Genomic DNA, 21,727 nt, shown 5'->3' with positions numbered 1-21,727 from the left:
AATTGGAGGCTTGTTTGTCTGTGAAAAGTTTGAAAACACCGAGGTTAAAGGCACATTCCTGAGCAGCATCAACATCTACACACCAGTGAGGAATAAGAACCGGCTCTTCTGCAGATATAAGAAGAGAGTCATACGTTTAAAATGGCTTTTACTGCACAGATCGATAAATCGATGCAAATTTCCATTATAGACAAATCCATACACTGACACATTCCAAAATATTGACAGATGATGTTGGCTACACAATGAAACTACTGTCAGGCCGTAATGAGTTATACAGCATGTGTCACAGTACAGTGTAAACCACTGAACCATGCATCGCTAGCTTGTGTCAACTAGAACAAAGAGTCTAACAAGAACGACAGCATCTTTAACAGTTTGTGAAAACTGTAAATAACCATGGAGTGAAATATAACAACGCTCCACTCCTGTGGGCTGCATTGAAGTGTGCAAAATGCTGGAACCACTTTTAGAAATTAGATTAACGTGAACATGCTTTTTTTCTTTTTTTGTCTCGTATTTTTTACATTTAATTCTGTAAATCTGAACATTCTCGATGGACTTTCCTCTGGTGATGCGTCAGCCGTATTCTTTGGATGTGTTCCCAGATGAATTTATAATAAATGCAATGCAGTACTTCTGTTCTCACCCCTGTATACACAGTATAGACCAAACGTATCAGCAGCCCTTTTAGAGGATACTGGAGAGAGTTTAAGGATTTGAAAATAATTCAGCATTTACACAAAAAGTCCCATCTAATCAGTGGGGGCCTTGATCTTTATCGCTGGGGCTTCAGCTGTTCCTTTGTTGTGAAGACATTCGACCTCTTTGTGCTGAAAGTGTTCAGGATCGTTGTCCAGCTGAACTATAAAATGTAGTTTTGTCACTATGAAAATGATTTTCATGAACAATGCTCTCTGGTCTGCCATTCTCCAGTTTCCCTGCACACACCTGCAGCGATCAAACAGGCCCATCTATTGATTTTAGCAAAAAAACTGCTTTCATCTCTGATCAATTTAGCTTTTTTTTTTTATTATTATTCCCTAAATATGTTATCTACATAATGAGTCCTCTACTAATATTTTATTGCTGGAGTTCCTGTAATGAACCAAATAAATGTTTAGTGTTTCTGATTCTGACCTATTGAAGTTTGAATTGCAAAAAAAGTGTGACTGTCCAAAAAGCTGTGGTGAAATGTGTTTCCCTTTAATCCTGCTGCAGAGTGCCAATCATCAGTCTTTATGTTCTTGGAGTGATTGATGCTCCATCAGAGCTGCTGGGTGGAGCTCTCAGCTCTCAGCTTTCTGAAATCATTTATCTGTCTGTGGCTCCACTTCTGCGCCCTCACTCTCTCCTCCATAGGCAGACACATAGGAGCTGCAAAGGGAGACTCACACACCTACACACTTACATGACACACAGACACACACCCGGTCCCAGACACGGGTGTGTAGCTGCAGCAGGGGGCGCAGCAGAGGTGGTTTTTCTGTCTGCCCGGATCTGGCTCCAGCTTTTCTGTCATTCTCAGTCTTTGCGCGTAAAACCAGAAATGCCGGAGTCACCGTGATGACCAAGATCTCAGCTCTGACCTCGGATTCTCTGTCTTACCTGGTTTAGTCTCTGGAGGTGGCGGGAAGAAGGCTGGATTTCATCTTGGATCACCGTTTCCACCATGAGGATACCTGCGCGTGGAAATGGATCCGTGAAGGCGACGGTGTAGGATCCACCGGAGACCGAGTCCAAACCCTTCAGCTCAGCAGCACCAGGTTTATACAGGTAGATCACTTCTGGGCTGATTTCCTTCAGCTTCGTGCTGAAAACAAGCAAACAATGATAAATACATGCACAGGCTAAACCAAATGATCGACTGTGAGTTGAGGAGTGTTTATTGCCTGTACTGTTGTTTTTTTCTGGTTTGGAGACTTTGGAAGAAAGTCTGCAGGACTCGGCCCCCCTGTCTGCTTCAGTTCTAAGGTCTGGGGTGAGGGGTGAAAGTCCTGCCCTGAGTGGTCCACACAGGGCTGGCCCCTCATTAGGAGCCCGGGGTCAGGGGGGGTCAACTCACATGGTCAAGTAGGGCGAAGCCCTTCACATTTTTGTGACATTCATGGGAAAGTTGTACGTTCATGGCTGCTTAACGGGATATGATTTATATTTTTAATACCAGTCACTTACAGAACTCTGTCATTTACTTCTCTGCAGATGTGAAGTGATAAGACAGTTCACCCCCCCCCCCCCCCCCCCCGCTCTGTCTCTGAGCTCCAGCCATGCAGACAGCAGTTATGTTGAAAATGTCAGTCTTACTCAGGTGTATGCTAACAGATCTCATCTCTTCATGTTTTCAGTGTCTGTGTCTAAGAATCCAGAAGCTATGCAGGAGTCCTGTGTCTGGACTGTCAGGTAGATCCTTTCATTGATGATTACATTATCTATCCCTAAATGTAAAAAAACGTAATTATAATGACATTACAATGATTCTTATGTTTGACCCAATGATGCTGTTTCGGTAAAACTCTTCTCACCATAATCTGTGTTTTCTCTGTAGGGTTTCTGTGCCGCTGCTGCTGCTGTTGCTTTGGCCGGACCCCCTGGACTGCCAACACATGACAGACCACAGGAAGGTGAGCAGCCGCCGTGTAGCAGGTGGTGCTGCTGCAGCCGAATAAATCAGTTCAGACGTATGTGATCTGTTTGACACGCTCGCTCTCACAACAACTGTAACGCCGTGGTTGGCACAGGTGAGCGAATCGCTTGTGTAGGATGGCGTGCATGTTTGTGCCTTGTTAGTTTGGCCAAACAGCATCTCAAGTTATAAACTTCAGTTTCAGCAGCTCTTCTGTTGCCAGTGTGTGTAAATGGTGAGAGTATTTCCAGGAGGAATCTGACCGGGGTGCTAATTTGTTCGGCTGAAATGCAAGAGAGTGAAAAGTTGTGTTGCTTACAGCGAAAGCACAAAGGGCTGATGTCGGCAAGACTCCTCTTGAACTCTGGAGCAGCAGGCGCAACATGGATGCAAACAGAGGGTGCACCAAGTGTGGAGCTGATTGACAGTCAGTTTTTCAGGGTTGGGCGTGAGTCGGCTCCAGGAGGAGTCCAGCTGTGTGACCTACGGCTGACACGGGAGATGACAGTGGCGTTGGGTTACAAAGGCTGAAGCAGGGAACAGGAGCAGGAGGGAAGTCTGGGGTCTCTTTGAATAGCTGCACAGTCTGATTGACAGCAGAGGAGCTTCCTGCCAACTCTCCCCACTGCTTCTGTATTCTCTTTCCATCCGCTAAAAGTCAAAGGCAGCGGAGCTTTTACTACAGCCGTGTGTTTGCCCAGAGAGGTCGCAGTGAATAGAGACAAAGTGCTCCTTAAAGAGCAGGATTTCCACGCGGCTCCACGGATAAAGCCGGCTTGGCACAGGACTCCTGCTGGCAGGTTCCTCAAACAGAGAGCACAGTGATCGCTGCTAATACGTCCCTGGCAGAGCTGAACAGAGGGATAGAGTCAACAGTGAGAAATGCAGGTAGCCAATAGGGGAGAGGTAACTAACAGACACCCACTAATCAGCCAAATCAGGGCTTTATGATGGTGAACAGAAGTCTGTTTCAGGAACAGCAGTGGGAGGTTGGAGGAGCAGGATCGTCATGTTGATGAGATGAGGTCACTGACTCCAGCTTTTATACACAGCCACGATCTGCGGAAATTAAAAGCTCGTTGAAGGAAGCTCTCCATCAATCCTTGGCACTCGCGCCTTGTGGCAATGTCCTGTGTCTTCACACTTGTCTTTGTCAGTAATTGTGGTTGTTTTGTCTCCCTACAGGTTCCTCAGAGGGCAGAGACCCAGCAGGAGGTCAGGGCAGATCATGGAGAGGTTCAGGGCTCCTGGGGGGCCTGGGGATCCTGGTCGCCCTGCTCCCTGAGCTGTGGAAGAGGCGTTCAAGAACAGAGTAGGCCCTGCCTGCCTGTTTACGCTCCGTCCCATTACCCCCCAAGAAGAGCAGGAGGTCATCCCCAGCAGCCAGGCCACGTGATCTCAGTTCCTCTGCACCGCAACACGGGAATTCCCTCCAACAGCAGCAGGCGAGGTGGAGTGATGAAAGAGATCCGGCCCGGTGGACAGAGGTACTGTCATCAGTCAGGGTGATGGATTCTGGCTGAGAAACAATCAACAGTTTGAAATTCTGTACTTTCCAGACCTTCAATAGGCTTTGCTGTGTTCCACTGTAGATACAAACAAGAGTAAAACCCTGAATAAATGAGCGGAGGAAAATGAGAGAGACGATGATGTGCACAAACTTGAAGGATTTATAAAATATGAATGATACAAAAAAAATGCTTCCCTTCGTGACAAACAGGATGTCTGTAAACATGGTAGTGAAAGAAGACTAATTATTTCCTTTCAGAGTGTTCAGTGATTGCTCCAGATTTACCTTGATTCACAGCCAAAGTCTTGTTAGAGCTGGTCTCTGGCGTCTTACTGACTCCGCCTCCGTTCACCACACAAGTCATGAAAGAGCTATGACCGGTCACCATGTGTGTGCCTGTCAGGTCTCCTGACCAAAAATGTCTGCCACATTTACTTTTTAGCTCTCCTATCAGCATGCATTAACTGATCTTTATTGTCTGAGGAAGCGTTAAAAAAAGTTCACTGTTCAGTGGAGAATATTCTGTGTTTGAGTTCTTGTCTCTGTTGAGGTCCTTAAAGAGCCTGTACGTCTGTGCTGCATGCTGAGCAGGCCGATCTAAATGTGACTCTTTGGAGCCATCACTGTGGGCCATCTGACTGCCCTCCAGTGGAAAACTAGTCTTTTATGTGTGGAGTCAAAGGCTCGGCTTGTGCTTGGCAGCTTTGTGACCCCCTTCCTGTTGTGCTTGCCTTTAAAACAAACAGCACTGACAGCTGAGTAATGGGGGGCTGTTTGAGTTGGAATCTAAGAAGCCAAATAACAACGAAAGCTCCCACCATACTGCTACTGGGATTTTAATGCTTCTCTAGAGTTTGAGTCGGATGAAGCTCCTTGACAGTCTCCTCCATCAAAGAGGACGTTTAGCTTGAACATCCCCTATTAGTCAAAGAAGAACCTAATCCAAATATACTGATTGGCCACGACTGTGTAGTCTGTCTGTTTGAAAAGGGAAAGCAGACAATGTATTCCTGAGTGAGACAGATGGGGGAGAGCTGCGTTCAGGGACATGAGTTGGTGTCGACATCGAGGTGATTCCGTAGGTACAGAAGTGTCTATGTCTTAATTGTGGCTCTCCTCGTGTTTCTGTTTTCAGGAGGGTCAGTCAGATCGTCCCAGGACGATACGGCTACGGCAGAGCTCCGTACGTTGCTCCGTTACAGAAGGACCCAGGCCACGGCTCTGGGACAGCCCGCCCCCACAGACAGAGACGCTCCCCTGCGGCCGATGCCCACCATCCTGCTGCCAGAGGCCGCAGCGGCCACAGGTCAAACGGCATGGACGTCTCCAACAACCTTCGTCGCTACAGCAGGCCCTACGTGCAGCCCAAAAATAACCAAGTCTGGGCCTCCCTCTACCAGCCCGGTTCAGTCCACCAGGCTGAGGAACAGGAGCTGCAACCAAGCAGCCAGTCCTCCGGGCCCCACCAACACCTCGAGAGACCCTACAACCCTTTACCTGCTTCCTTCTGTGCAGGAGAGTCTGCTCACTACAAGATCTGCAACAGTAATGTACGCAACATTTTCTTATAATGGGTATGTGTGCTGTTGATTTATGAGGCCTAATGAGCGTCTCATTATTCTCAGTATTCTGATATCACTTCTTGGTGATCGGCCTAAACACACAGCACTTTAGTCTTACCATAAAATACAAATGCACTTTTCCACAAAAACGTAAGAGGTGTAGTTGAACAGGAAGTAGACACTTCCTTCCTGTCACAGTTTAACTTTCTCTGCCAGACCGCATCTGCAGAGAGATTATTTTCTGACCAGTGAGGGAACTTGGATATTATAATGCGAGTCCCAGCCTCTTTAATGTAGTTCATTGACAAGTAGAATAAAAGAATGGCACACGCGTCGTTCATGTTGGGACAAGTGTTTTATTTTTACAGTCTTTGGAAGTGACTTCTTGTGATGTTTAACATTTCTAAGGTGTGATATTCTCACTAATTATACACTTTGGCACGTTGTCAGTGATACAAGCAGCTCATAGTTGACTAATAATAATAATAATAAGGATAATTCACAGGGAAAAACATTAGTTTAACTGTATGTCAGGCCAGTGTTGAGCTGTCATTATTTGGACTGAATTGTTTGTTCGACTTTAATGTGATTTAATTCTGACCCAAAATTTCTTCTGTTGGCAGCTTTGGTGAGAAAATATTGTCAAAGCTTTTGTCTTAGGAAGCCTTAGGAATTAAACCCCGGCTGTAATGAACAAATGTGCGAATGAGCTTTGCTTATCCAATTCGCAGGTACAGATTCCATCCTGTGCATTAAAATAAATTTAAACAGTGTCCGGTTCTGTATATTGTCTCTGGTGTGCGATGACACAGATATTCAAGCAAAGTAAAGCAGACCGGGGTCTTGTTTAGACAAAGGAGATATGAAGAGGCACGTGGGAGATTGGGTTTCCCTGGCGAGCCTTCATAAATACTGGAATCTGACTTCTTTTGGCAACAAAGGATGAGCTGCAAGTGGAGAGTTAAAGCAGTTAAAACAGAGGAGGTTGACTCCAACAGTCAATGAGTGGCTACGGAGCATGACAATGAGAAATGTGAGCTTACTGCAGTAACAAAAGGATTAACGTACACTCTGTATCTTTGTGGAAAATAAATGTGTGTGTGTGTGTCCGTCCTCAGGCCTGTCCTCCATCCAGCAGACACATCAGGGCTGTTCAGTGTTCTTCCTACAACAGCCAGCCCTTCATGGGCCGACAGTACGAGTGGGAACCTTTCAACGAGGGTAGGTTGGACATATTGATGCACTGTGTGTTCGTGCACATGCATGCAATCTTACTTTTTTGTTTTTGCTAAAATCGCATAGTTATATGAAATTCTGAGTATTTTTCCCCAGTTTCTGTTGCACTGTGTGCTCCATGTGAGGAACTAAGTCTGGCTGCGGCTGGCGACAGAAATCTGTGAAGGAGATCAAATGAATTACCAAAAGCCAATCAGGAAAACAAAACAAGAAAAAGGGGAAGAGTGACACTGAAACTTGAGCGGACGAATAAAGGATTTAGTATTGATCTGCAGGCGAGACTCTCTGCTGCCGTTTTTCTCCTGGGACCGGACTGAGTTAAATATAACCTTTAATGGATGTTTTGTTTTGGCAGCGCTCCACCAGAACAAAGTCCACTGTTAATCCAACACAAGTCACTTTGTTAACCTGCAGTTGGATGCCTGGGCATCTCCTCCTGCACTGACCTCTGCTGGGCCGGGGTCACATGCTCCGGGCCATTTTGCGGTTGTTCTAGAAAAACTTCTGTCAAAAGAGCATAACATTTCTTCAACATTTAATTATGCTGCTGGTCCCGTATTCAAGGATACAGTTTAAAAAACATACGGCTGGGAGTTTAGAGGTATTTACGTGTTTTCAACGTGTTTTTAGGAACAACAGAGGGTCCTGATCAAATGTCAGGGACAGTTTGTGTCCCAACGTCAAGGTTCTCCATTAAAATTGGTTGTTTGGTGGCACTTTCATAGTTTTAACATTATCCGCTCCCTGACTTATGACCTATATTAACCAAAGTGTGAAATGATGTCAGGCGTGCAATATATCAACTGTCTGCAGCCTCATAAATAAATGTTCATTCATCTCCGACCTCACTCACCTGAAGTATCCAGGCAACAGTCAAAACACCTCCTGAAATGTCATTTATCTGAGAACACTAATGGAAACAACAGCCTCTAAATTAATATCCTGTCAGACAGATGTGTATTTTGAGATCATTTCTCTGTGTTGCTGCTTTGACTGATGGGTAATACAGATGTAAAGATTAAATAACTCTTGATAAATGTGTTAGTCTGGATTATTTGACACCGATCTAGAACAGTGTTTAAACATACTCTTGTATATCTGTCTAAGAAATGTCTGGCATTTGCACTTTCAGTGTATCTAATTTGTTAAGAAGCAGAATCAAATACAAAGAAAAGGGATCAGGAAGCGTTTTTGATTTGGCATTAGTGGAAATAAAAACTTGTTTTCAAACCAGCAGCTTCTGTGGTAATATATAATTTGATTTGACTCACTTCTGACTGAAATGAAATGTATTATTTGACTTTGACAGAGTCCAGCTCCAGCATGCTGGTTTTATTAGAGTCATAGAAATTTAATGTCACTCTGCAGCCTGCGTGATCTGACCTCTGTTTAAGTGCTTAAGGACCTGGACTCCGAACAGCTCTGTCTACAAAAGTTCAGCTTCAGACAAACTCAGCTAAGTTTCCAGTGTTGACACAAGATGTGTGGAGACGCGTAAAGATGATTCATTCGTTTAACGCACTCGTCCATCATGTGTCTCTTTTTCATACGCTTCTGCTTCTCTTCTGTGTTTTGTCAATACATGCTATGAAACACACATGTTGTCAAAATGTCTTTGGGTACATACAATACAATTGTCTCATGTATCTCCTGTATCTCCACCTAGTTCCCGGGGATCAGCATTGCGAACTCAACTGCCGGGCCGTGGGGTTCAGGTTCTACGTGCGGCAGTCCGACAGGGTGATTGATGGGACGCCATGTGGACAGAACGATTCCTCTCTCTGTGTGGCGGGAAAGTGTACGGTAGGCCCTTTATCGCATTCCTCCAGAAAAATTTCCAGAAAAGGCATTTTGTTTTTAGTTGACACTCTTTTTACTCTTCGGCTCTACGCAGTTTGTTTGAAGCCATTTAGTCCCAAACGCTCTTTAACGTGCTTGATGGAGAGAATATTCAGTCACAGCTGCTTCCTTCATCCTTTATCCAGACTGTCCTCATTTCTGAGATCCACGGTCACAGTTCAACTTCCTCAGAGGACAAAACATTATTTAGCTCCCTTTCGTATAAACAGACCAAAATGGAATTGATGAGCATGATTTGATACTTGATCATCACACTCTACTGTATAGTGGATTATTGCTTTGGGCCTAATTTCATCCATCATTGAGCAGGTGTTGCAAATATTTTGGTACACTTTTGGGTCTTCCATTCTGCAGTCTCGTTTCATTCATCATGTGTTTTATCTCTTATGAACTAAGCAACAAATGATGAGACCCAAACATGAACTCGGGCTCAAGGTTGAAGGGGTGTTTGACGCTTCCTCCTGTGGACAGCAGAGGGCAGCACAGCATCAGGGTGATCTGTGATGTGGAGGAGTGAAGTGAAGGTCAGGAGGAAGTTTCTACACCCTTGGGCCAAAGCAGGAGATCTGGGATCTCAATGCAGCACATACTTGCACTTTTGACCCTGTATTTAATACACACCATGAAAACACACCTGTGAGCACAGAGTTGGACAGACAAGTCGCTGTGTGTTCCTGCTCAACGCTGGCTATGCATTCAGTGTGCCGGATTCACGTTGCCGTTCTTTTGATCGGGGTTTAACTCGGAGAAATATGTTGATGGTCATTTCCAGGAGGTCCCATGCACTGTAATCCAGCAGCAAAATTAAGATTTAATCAAGATAGAAAACCCTCTGATCTCTCATTTCGGCCTTGATCACTTCTCCGCTGTTATCGGGTTCGACACTGTGATCCTTCACATGAGTTGGCTTGAATTAATAACAGAAGCTAAATTGTGATTCATGAGTCCGCCTCAAACAATTACACAAAAAGAAATTATGTACTTTCCAGCCTTAGACATATTTAAGAATTTAAACTCATCAGCAGTTTTTCAGGAAAGGCACATTTTTTTCTTGACTGTTTCCCCACGGAGATTTTCTCAGCTGGTCTAGCCATTTGAACCGGACATCACCCCACGTTAAAGCCGAGAGATAATGTCAAAACATCTGGATAATTGAATTCAAAGCATGATGCTGCTGAACTGCAGCAGCATCTTCGTGGCAACTATTGATTAGACAAAGACCATAATGGAGGGAGCAGCAGCAGCGTGGAGCAGGAAGGAGCCCCGGGAAAGAATGAAAGAATGAAGAGCTGGAAGCGTCCGTCATCATCAGCTGACGGTCAGCTGGTTTGGCGTACTCGTCAAAAAGCTGCGATAAGTTTTGAACAGAGAAAGATTTTCGTGCTCAATAAAGACCTGTAGCCATTTAAACAGCGCGTGTCTGAGGACGGCTTTCTTGGTCTGACTAAGATATTTAAACTGCTTTTTGGAATCAGTATACTTTTTCTGCATCGTATTTTAGAACATTTTCGCTGCATTCATCGTTGGTTTTCAGTTCTTTCTCCACTGTAGGAACAAACAAGAAACCAAGTTGTATTTTATGCTTTGGTTTATATTTAAGTCTGGTTATATTCTATACTAGTGTTCGAATAATGGGAGGATCTGGCCCCAAAAGAGCTGAACCAACTGAAGAAGCCGTCACATTCCTCGACCCTGATGTTGGCTGAATGTCTCTGAAATAGTTCAGTCATAGATTGGTTTAATTCAGTTTGATACGTCAGACTTAGAGATGGGAAGGAAACCTCTCCCATCACAGTTTGTATGAACTACAGTGGATATTTATTAATTCCATAAGTATTTATGAGCCCAGTTGTTCGTTACCTTGCTGCTAGGTTTTGCTGTGGTGCCAATGACCATGAGCTGTTGGCTTTTGTTTTATTGGTCCATCTACTTTTTGAGTTGAAAAATCAGAAAGATGAAGTGCTGGATCTGATATCACACTCTTTGGTACTTCCTTCATGAGTCTTGTCTGGAGGTAATCTGTGGCTCTGCAACAAACAGATGTTTAGACACTCAAATGTGATAATGAAATATGAATTCAACACGTCAGGCCTGAGCTGCGATGATCCACAGCTGCTGTTTCCCACCAACAGTTTGTGCGGTCCTCATGCCTCTCCCTGGCACCTTCTCTGCAGCATGAATAACAACCTAGCTCTGTCCATTTGACCTTTGACCTCCGGTGCCTCCGTCTCATATTTGTGAATGTGACGCAGTGACACCCTCAGATCGACCCGTTCGAGACACTCAGGTTTTAAAATAACGAGGCTCAGCTTTTCTGACATGACGGACACAGCGGCCGTCCTGAGCGCCTTGACGGGGGAAGAACCAGCGAACTGATGGTGGTTTATCAGCTGAAGAGTTCAGACCCTGTTTGAGTGTGCCCACACACATTTGAGTGGCCTGCCAGTGTTTTGTCATTCCGTTTCATTGCTTGTGTTTGTGTGCTTGTGACGAGGACACTCATCTCTCTTTGTTTGTAGCTGCTGGGGCTTTGCCTTCCGTCGTCATTGTCTCGGCTCAGATTGGTCCACGATGCCTCAGAAGTGCTGAATACTGCAGTCTTTATTAGGATGCTCAGCAAACAAATGATGAAATAAATGGGTTTGGACACAACAGACATGAAAGTAAGAATATGTGTCTCAGCGGCCTGCAGGGATGATTTCAGTGTGGGACTGAGCCACAACTGCATCTTCTAGTTAGTTTCTCACTCTCTGTTTTCACATCAGCATGAGATCCTGGTGAGAAAATGAAAGCTTAATCTCAAACGCTTCCCTTTCATTACCAATATTTCTTTGCACTCATATATCTTAATATGAATTCTTGATATAAACATACTGTATTTAGAAAAAGAACCACAGAAACAGATTGACATGTTGTGAACACAATTTGACTCCATTCTGGTTCAAATACACTTCAGTGCCAGTTCATATTTGGGATGTAAATCTCACCATGTAATGTGATTTACTTTTGTTTCTGCATATAAGCAAAGCAGGAAAACTACGTCAGTCAGTAAAAGTGTAGAACTCAGCTGAACACATTTGGCGTTTTTTTATCTTATTTTATTCATGCTAACTATTTTATCGTTTTAAAGTACTGAACATTTCTTATGATTCTCTTGTGTGCATGAGCACACTGAAAAGCCCACCTCTCTCTGAAACCCCCTTGAATGTGGTCGCTCATTTCAGATGAACAGTGGAAGAAAGATCCCTTTATGGTGGGAATTCCATTCAGCCACAACTTCTCTCCCTTTATACCGAGGAAGTGCATTTGAGAAGGGTGTGTGTATTTTTAAAGGGCGCTCACTGACCGCACACTTCTCTGCTGCCGGCGGTGGGCCCAGCTGAGGGTGAAAAGGGTCTGAGCAGCTAGCTTCGGGCACGGACGATGATGAAATAACAGGAAATGGAAGCTGAAGTTTAAATCTTGTCGATTTATGTGGGTGATAAATGTGCCAGATGCAGCATGAGCCTGTAAAATGTTTTCATTGAAGTATGGAGGCAACACTGACCTGACAGATTTCGGCACATTGAGGCGGCAGGTGGAGCGCGGCCGCAGCCACCGGCGTGTTTCCCAGGACCCCGAACGCGGCTCTCAGGCCCGAACCCATCAAACAACAGCCACGGCTGCTCCTCGCTTCTCTTCTCTGACAGCTGCATCTGTTTTATGCGTTCCCCACTGAGGTGGACAGACTTGTTAAAAGGGGGATGAGTGCTTGATATACAGCTTCCCAGGCACAGACGGGTGGAGATACCTCAGTCCCATCTCTGTCACGACAGGCTCCAGCTGCAGACGCTCAGCGTGTTCCCCATCATTACCCCTCAGCGTATGGATTCATGTCAGCAGAGCCTGCCTTTGGTTATGTTGGTTATATACGACGAGTGTTTGCTGAAGTCGAAAAATTCTGGCTTTGCTCTTCGTGCTTGTTATATCAGTCTGGGGATTTTAACTGATTTTTCGCAGAATTTTTTAGAGTTCTCTTTCTTTTTCTTCTTCTTCTTTAAGAGGAGACTCTTGTGGCTCCCACAAGTGTTATGTGACTGACAGGAATAGCTGAACATATCATTCAGAGGAAGATTTCCACATGTTCAGGCGGAAATTGAGTCAAGACTGATCATCAATCTGCCACATTCACAAAAATGCAAATCCGTGATATGAAATTAGATACCAACTTTAATTACCAGCCCACACGGCTTCTTTGTACGTCATGTATGGTTCTTCTGTTTACTTAGCCACTTCTTCCTGAAAGCGCTCCAGGCGGCTTACAGTCCCTGAGAAAGATTTGCCATCCGATCATAACAGCAGTCTGGGTGTAATATGCCAGTAGCTGTGAGAAAGCAGAAAAGTCTTCCCTATAGTCTCTTTATGTATAAACATTTGGGCAGAATATAAATTGAATTTTTGGGACATAAGCGGTGTAGCAGAGAATTGGTCGATTTCGGGTTTGGGCATTGCCTGAAGTTAGTTTAGTGCCAAGAATTCCTTTTTGTGAAAGTATGGCTTCATCTGTAATGTAAAGAAAACAAATCATAAATGAAGTAAAGTATAGGCTTTGAAGGAGTGCTCGCTTTTTCCTTGGAAGAGAGCTACTGCGTCTTCCCCTCCCTCCACAGGGAGCCAGAAGTGATACAGTATCCTGCTTAATCACACTCATTAGGGCATTTGTCCAGTTGGATGACAGTTAAGACTTCCTGTCCCTCCTGCTGAGGGTTCAGAGGTTAGACACTTGTTCTGCACTGTCACACTTCAGGATGTGCCACAGCTCAAAGTCTTTGTGTTTAACTCTGAAAGTGGGGCCTTATTCAAGCTGTGAGGAAGGATAGTGTCTGCATTTAATGTCCCATTTGGGTCATTTGATGTGTTTCCAACATACTTGTGGTTTCTCTGTTCATATCCTGCATATTACATTTGGTTTGTTAATTTCCTGTAAATAACAGCTGTATTTGTTCTTTTTTCTGTCTTTAAATTGTTTTCTCCACAAACACACACACACACACACAGTGAGAGAAGCTTTTTCATACATTGTCTGGATTATTTTGGTGTTGTCACAAAGAGACCTCAGGAAAAGCAGAGAAGACAAGCCAGCTCTGTGTTGAACTTCCATTTCCTGATCAGATTCTGGCAGCTCAGCACAACAGCAGCTCTCGAATATTGATGTCCGCCGAAATGAAGAAAGTATTTGCACCAACAGATCTGGGCTGAAATCAATGAAGGAGGTCGAGCTCAAACCTACAGTGATATCATTAACTGATCTGGTTGATGGACAGACGGCCGTGATTGGGGGACAGCTGATGTGCATTTCGCAGTAATGGCTGACACCCAGCAGGTCCCGGCGTCCGGTCTCTGAGGCAGATTTACGAGGCCACACTGCACACATACAGGGTCGTATTTTTAGCATTCAGCAGTCACACGGGTCTTCCTCAGACAGACGGCTGTTGACAGTGAATGGGTGCTATCTGGGTGGCTGTCAATTGAAGAGACAGTTGAGGCCATTTTACGTCCCGTCGGTTTGTTTGGAATGTCAGAGATCTGGATTCGTTGATGTGTGGTCCGCGCTTGCTGGGCGCCTGGAATTAACGGTCCTCTGGGAGGAAGATAAGTAATGAAGGTGTGTTGTTGACAGTGAACTCGGACCGTCGGTGTTTGACAACATATGCCTCATAACAATTTGTAAATATGCGTTTCCATATCAGGATGTGTTACTAAGAGAGAGTTCCTGTCCGTTGGTTTCCTGTCGCTCAGGGTCAATATCGTAAAGCTGTGTTAACCAGAGGCAGCTCAGTAGAGACATAAAACAGTGTTATGAAGGAGTTTTGTCCATTTGTTCCTTGTCTCGTCAGTCAGTCACAGATTTGCGCCTCTTGTTGAGGTCAAGTCTGGTGAGTAACTGATGAGGCCTGGAGCCGTTACAGGCCACAGTCTGTGTCTGCTCGCTCAGTGAAAACAAGACAAGGTCAGAACTCAGAGAATGGATTTGGATTCTGCTGTGTCCTTCTCTCTGTGCTCACATGTTCGGTATTTTAACACAGCTGAATTTCTGTTTTTGTTTGAAAACTATTTGAAATACTGACTGAGACTATGTGTTAACTTCCAAGCTGTTCTCAGCAGGTAGCTCAGCAGGACTCAAATCCTGCTTCATGACATCCAAGAAGAAAGTTAAGATTCATGATAATTGCGTGGTAATTTCATCTGAAACAGAATCCAGTCGTCTTCGTGTTCACACTATAGTTCCTCTGGAGCTCTCAGACCTTTATAGCTTTGGATCCAGTTTTGGGCAAACTACTCTAAATTCATAGCTTCTCAATCTGGCAACTTCTCGAGTTGAACTGCTGCAGATCGACACCAGGGATAAATCCTGTTTAGTTAACTCAAGATGCATAAAAAAGTAAACCAAAATTAGGAAATTTCTAACGTACAAATGGTACAAAAATATCATAAAACATATAATATACAGCGATACAGAAAACCTCGGGTCTGGATCGACCTGTTGGGAATTTTCTTTTGCCGCAGATGTGACTTAGATCTGTAATAATAAATGACAAGTGAAAATAAAAGGCGTGCTGACTACTTTTACATATAAAATCAGTTTATGCAACATGTTGCCAGCAAACCTGTGAAAATATCACATGCACGCCTTATGTGGCTCTAGATGGAGTCTTTAAAAGTTTGATGTGGCGTACGAAAGGCCGAGTAGTTTACAGGCTCTAATGACAGACAGAACAAGAACTCCTGACTCCCAAATGTTCCAGGAAAAGTCGATGATAAATAAATCATTTCATTTATTGTGTAGTTTTATTTTTTGATTTTGAGGTCTGCAGTTGATTGATTACTCATTTAACTGTAACAAATCTGACTAAATGTAACTTCAGGAGCAAAAATGTATTTGTTATAATAAAGCAAGATGTCACTTGTTGGGTTAAGCTTCCGACTGCTGACGTTATTTGGCTGCTCGTGTGTTTTGCTGAAAGTGATCCCAACCTGTGCAGGTGTTCCACCTGGTAGGAGGCCTCTCTGGTGTACAGTAACTATTTAATATCTTCCTCTGCAGACTGTCAGCTGTTGAATGAAGCAAATAGAAAGAGGAGTCCTCCTCGGCCACACCTTGCCCCTCCCAGTCCAAATCCCTTCCCGACCTGCTTTATTCATCAGCTCTCCTCCTTCATTCCTCTGCTGCCTTCTTCACTCAAAGACATTGCTCGAAGGGAGCAATCATAGGACCTACATGCCTGGCCTTGCTCTCTAATATATATCCCAGATGCACAAAAATCATTTGTTTTCTCTTCCTACTTTCTGCCTTTTACTTTTCCTGATCAAGTTAACAGATTAGACTCTGTGCAGGACGTAGACAGGCATGATTGGAGATGTTGGCTTAAATATTTGTGGAAGACTGTATTTTCTGCTACATCCTCTTCCCTCCTGTGTATGGAGCATGATGTAAGGCAGATTCCTGACAGAAGCGTTGAAGCTGCCAGGTAGAGGGTTTCCCACTGAGGCCACACCTGCTAAAATATTTGCAGTCCTGTCTCTGCTAATGAGTTTTGGATTTAGACGTCCACCAAACGGCAGGAAATGCTGGAGATGTGACAGTTTATGAAAAGGAGAGTGAGTGTTTCTGCCGGACGCTCGCAGTGAACGTTCCTGTCGAGCCCACCTGCTGTAGAGCACGACTCTGACGTGTGTGAGTCGGAGACTGGGCTGACCCCCATGTTGGAGGAAACAAAGACCCCGCCCGACCTCTGGGTGCTATGGCTCCGTAATGAGACCTGTCCAGATCGGAGGCAGAAGACGGGCAGCAGGAGACCACGTCAGTCGGTTCATCACAGCGGATGTTGCTGCTCCCACACGTCTGCAGCTGGGCCTCGTTTCACGGGAGAGTTGTTTCTTAGCTGCTTACTGTGCGTACTGTATATTATGATGTCTGCGTGTCAGCTGAAGCTGAGCCAGTTACAGATGTGGAGGTATTTGTTTCTTCTTCGGACTCAGCGTCTCTGCTCGCTCTTGCAGATTATTTGAAAAGGTGGCAGACTGTGACAAAACACCAACATTCAAATATTTGACTGCTCGTCTGTTTAATCACAAAAACTGCAACAACTAAGCTGCAGCTGGATTCTGTGATAAGCTGTGGTTGTAGTTCTGTGAATTTCAAATGTGTATTCATATTAATGTGAGCTGAATTAATTGAATTTTCTGTTTCAAAAACAACTTTTCTTACAAAAGTTCCAATTGACTGTGACCAGTTAAATCAACCTAAATTAACTGATCAAAATAAAATATGATAAACAAACATCTCTCAACACTCATACACAGCTTCATATGAAATCAGCTGTTTGGCTGTTAAGAAGCATTATTTGGTTAGAAGTGAGATTTAATGATCTCAAAAAAAAAAAGAAAAAAAAAAAGCTGTGTGATAGTCACAAAGCTGAATGACCAAAATCTAAGTCAGTCCCACATACAAAGAGGGTTAGGGTGGTTTGATTTCCTCTTTCTGTTTCTCTGTCAGACCATCGTGCCCATTCACCCCCCCCCCCCCTCAGTGAAAATGTTCGACTGCAGCAGCCTGTCGTGGTTTTTGTGTGTTGCTTCAAAACAGAAACGTTTTCAATTATCAGCCGTTTTTCCAGGCCCGAGCATGAAGAACCGTCTTTGTGCAGGAACGGGTCCAGCCACAACATCCCTGATGGGCTCAGTCTGTCACTTTGTGAAAAAATAACCGTCAGATAGGAGGATGAAGAACTGTCTCCTGACTTCAGTATTTCTTGTTGAATTAGGGTTCAGTGTCGTGGAAACAATGGTGGAGGCGATATGAAAACCATATGATGAGCCGGCTCTGAAAGGGGGGAGTCGTTGGAAGCGTGTTATTTCTGGTGTGTGTGGTTGTCGTATTTGGAACAAGGGTGAAGGCTTTTTAAGGTTTGTCCGTCTCATCGCTGGCATCCTGGATGATGGCAGAACCCACAGCTCTCATCCTGGAAGAATCCCCTTCCTGTCTTACTTCTTCTGTCACAATGAAAATGTTCCTGAAAACTTCCTCTCTGACGTCTAACTTGCTCTCCGCTCTGCCTCCTCTCCCTCTCTTTATCCCCCCTGTTCATTTTCTACCTCTCCCTCTCCCTCCTCTAAAACAGCTCCAGCCCTCTCACTACCTTCCCCAGCTGCACCTCCCCCAGCTCAGTTTACGAGGGGAGCTCGAGCAGATCAGCTCTGTAGTGAGAGGGTTTGGGTTTTTTTGGCATTCCCAGAGCTGCAGCGGTGAGGAAGAGGCTGACGGCAGCCTGAGTGACTGCTCGGACATTTCTGTGGCCACATGAGAGAATGCTGTCAGGACTGGCTCTTCTGCTGCTCGTCTGCCTCCAGGTGCGGGTGCAGGGGAAGCCGCGGTCACAGGTAGGACCCGCTGGGATCCCCCCGGATTAAATCTGAGGTCACCTCAGATGGTTCTCGTTCCCATCCAGTTTGTCGTTTTTCTGCTCAGTGGGCTGTCAGTGCAGCTCCATGATCCTGAAGTCGGTGGGGGGGTTTACAGTAGAGCTGTTTTCACTGTAGCTCTGCTGTTTATTTTTCCACAGCACATTCACGGGCTGCTTGTGGGATTAGATTTCCCTCCTAGTGGAAGTCTTGGTGAGCCAGGCCTGTCCTGGGACTGTAAAGATGCACTTGGAACGGCAGGCCTGAATTAGCCTGTCGCTGCCTGTGACTCGGCTCAGTTGGGTTTAGCTCACCTGTTTGCTGGTGATTAATGAGGCTGCTGCGAGCTGCCTGAGGGTGTTAATGTGAACTGGCGCAGAGCCGAGGTCCTGATGAGGATGTCTGAGCCAGATTTATCAGGCTTTAAACGACACGGCTACCAGTTTCATGTAAATGTTGGAACATAGAGTGGACTCAGCTGCTCGTGATATTTTAGATGTTAGAAAAAAAGTTGGAGTCGAGTCGATGGAGGTCGACGTGACATTCACATCAGGAGCCCGAACGAAGACTTTAATGCTGCCTTCAGAATGACGACAGCTGTCTTCAGCTCCTGTAAATCAGCTGTGTCTTCTTTTATTTCTATTTCTGTGACGATATTTAGAGTTCTGTCTGCTGTTATGTGCTAAAGAGAACCGCTTTGTAAATTTACGAGTATATTTTCATTGTATGATGTTGGAAAATACATTCCTTTTGCCTCAGCGAGTTTGACATTTGATGAAAAAGTTTTTATACCAACTAAGAAAAATAGTTTCATGTTTAATATGTTGTTTTGACTACACATGAAAAATATTGTGTTCATTTTATTTGCCAAAAGGGCATTGGTGATGTTTTCTTACACAGTAACATGCGAAGTTTGGAGCCAGTTGGACTGCGGGGAGGTTGACCTGTTAAACCACTTATGAACAGACAACAACTCCAATAGTGGAAATTTATATTTGGGATCTAGAAATGATGACTGGTGTTGAATTAATCATATTGTCGGGGTGGAACTGATAAAACAGTCAGGACAGAAGACTTGTGTATAATATGTCAGAACCATCGTTGGTGCAGCTGCTGTCAAAACAGAAGTGAAACATCATGAGTTCATCATCAGTTGTGAATCCCTGTCAGAGACTTTTCTGTGTCTCTGTTCCCCAAACAGTCCACATCGCCGATGTCAGGTGAAACTCAACGCGTTTGAGTGTAGATTCACTGTGCTCAGCGCTATTTCTGAGAGTTTTACAAGCATGGCAGGCTTTAACGAAGTCGCTGTGCCCTTGGCCCCGGGCCGGGTTGTGGTATGGATGTGGCCCCTTTTTACGGTCGGGATCAAAGGTCCAGCCACTCAGGCCTGCGTCTGTCTTCATGGCTGCAAACGCTGATTCTCACATCTTAGAGATAATCAGATTTCAACCTCTGCCTGCAAAATCATCCGTAGAATACAGATATAAATTTAAAAGGAGCAGCAAACTGAAACAGCGTAACACAATAGCACAATTTGTAAACTTGTTGGAGCCACAGTTTCCTCTTTTGTCCTCAGATTGTCTCCCTTTAGTTCCATCTTGTCTGGGTTAACATTTTGGTTTGACACAAGCTGCTGTAGATGCTGAGAAACGCTGTGTTGTGGAGACAGAGAGCTGAGTGGGTCCTGTCCAAGGACCAGGACTTTTGCTCCTATTTGTGGTCTCAAACCACAGCTAGTCTTCTAGTTAGCGTTCCCATTATAGCGTGGCCAGAATGAAATGTGAAGGAAAGGAACGAATTATATAAATCTGAAACGTCTGAGCTATTAATGAAGTCACTTCTTCCATACTCTAAATGCATCAGTGGCAATCTTTTGAGTCAGGGGGCCACCTGCATTTAAATAAAACTGGCTGCATCTCTCCTTTGACAGAATTTTGATAAAGGTTTCTCTTTTAGCCAAACTTTCAATTCAGCGCTCATTATTTCCAGCTGATGGTTATATTTCAGCGTAGTTGAATATGAATGGATGGACTACAAATTCAGCTCTTTTCACTGCTGAAAGAAGAACAATGAGAAGACGGTAGAAAATATTGCCTGTGATTGACTTTTTTTTTTTTTTTTTTTATGTTTTCATTTTATTTTGAAAGGGGAGACTGCACAGAGTGTGGTGAAAGACCAGAAGCTGCTTGTCCTGGGCAAAATGTCAACACTCTCACTGGTTAATGATCCATGCAGAAGACATGGAAATAGAGCAGCAGCTATTATTCTGCTATTATAAGTATGGAGAGTACAACTGTAGGAGCAGACTGTTATTTTGTGTCAGTGTCACTGTTCATTTCAGGTAACGTTGGCCAGAGTTGAATCTGGTTTCCATCCAAATCCAGACGGGGCCTTTTTGAGCGTAACCGGTAACCACATAAACGAATGAAATGGATGATTTGGAGGTGAAGTGGTAAGCTGACAATTGCACCTCATGGTAGAGCGATAAAGGCCCTCGTAGGTGTAATTACTAGGCTGTGATTGGACAATCGCTGTTTGGGAAAGGAGTTACGAAAATTGTATATTGCATTGAAGCTAAAAAAAAAAAACCAAACAAACATGTTTTTGGCCATATGATACATTTATCCCTCTAATGTTGGCACCGTCCTGAGAATATCAGCACAAATAACAGATGTGTCCTGAACCGGCTCCAGCGTAGTATTCTGTTCTCGCAGTACAGTGTGCACAGTGAAGACAGTAAATCAGAGCCGGCCGCCGGTTCAGTTAGTTTATTACTGAGAATGTCAGATGTGAGCTCGCTGGCAGCTGCTTCCATACATGCAGATGCGTTTGAAGTGCTGACTGAAGTAAAAGCAGCATCGCCTGCTCCTGCTCATTAAAAGCAGTTAAAGACCTGCAGCATCCCAGCATGTGGGAGGCAGATGCTGGTAGCAATGGCAACCACATTTTGCATGTCATATGAAAGAGAGGGCGGTCGATTGTTGTACCGTAGTTCTTTATTCTTCATCTAAACCTAATTGGAAAGTGTCAGTTGAGTTTTTTTGGTCTTTGAGATGTTTGTGAGATTTCAGTAATGTCATCTCCAGACTCGGCGTCGTTTCTTCAGGTCAATTCTACTATAAATTCTTTGTCTTTGGGAAGAAAGATGTTGCCTCCGTATTCTCAACGTGGAAGCCAAGTCGGCTTCTATTGCTTTTCCAGATGAGCCGATTTCTCACAGTTAACCAGTTCACGATAACTTTATTGGCCGTTTTCCAAAAGAACTCTGCAAACTTTTGATGTGTGACGAGCTGCAGTGTTCACCAAACAGCCCCATTTAACTGTACATTTATCAAAATGGTGTTTTAGTATGAGGAGGAGTGCTGCTGCCCCGCTAGCTTTGCCTGCAATGGAGCTTTTGTTCATTTTGTTTACAGTAGTATAATTGGTACGGGACATTTGGATTTAGTAAAAACATCGTTGTTTTTTGTTTTGAATTTTGTCGTCAGTAGG

At 44.4% G+C, this 21,727-nt stretch overlaps 1 protein-coding gene across 1 annotated transcript in view; it reads left to right on the top strand.

Annotated features, from left to right (window-relative positions):
- Positions 1-1,373: 1,373 nt before the first annotated feature.
- The window catches only part of thsd4 (thrombospondin type 1 domain containing 4), a 32,405-nt gene continuing 12,051 nt past the window's right edge, over positions 1,374-21,727 (top strand). The window contains exons 1-7 of the mRNA XM_029497885.1: positions 1,374-1,776; positions 2,346-2,400; positions 2,546-2,621; positions 3,809-4,110; positions 5,269-5,683; positions 6,814-6,916; positions 8,598-8,734. Coding sequence (XP_029353745.1) covers positions 2,372-2,400; positions 2,546-2,621; positions 3,809-4,110; positions 5,269-5,683; positions 6,814-6,916; positions 8,598-8,734 — 1,062 coding nt within the window. The 5' untranslated portion in view covers positions 1,374-1,776; positions 2,346-2,371. The remainder of the gene's footprint in view (positions 1,777-2,345; positions 2,401-2,545; positions 2,622-3,808; positions 4,111-5,268; positions 5,684-6,813; positions 6,917-8,597; positions 8,735-21,727) is intronic.

This window comes from Echeneis naucrates, chromosome 3, assembly GCF_900963305.1.
Source record: "Echeneis naucrates chromosome 3, fEcheNa1.1, whole genome shotgun sequence".
In the NCBI taxonomy this organism is placed as follows: Eukaryota; Metazoa; Chordata; class Actinopteri; order Carangiformes; family Echeneidae; genus Echeneis; species Echeneis naucrates.
This window is presented reverse-complemented; position numbering and strand designations above follow the sequence as displayed.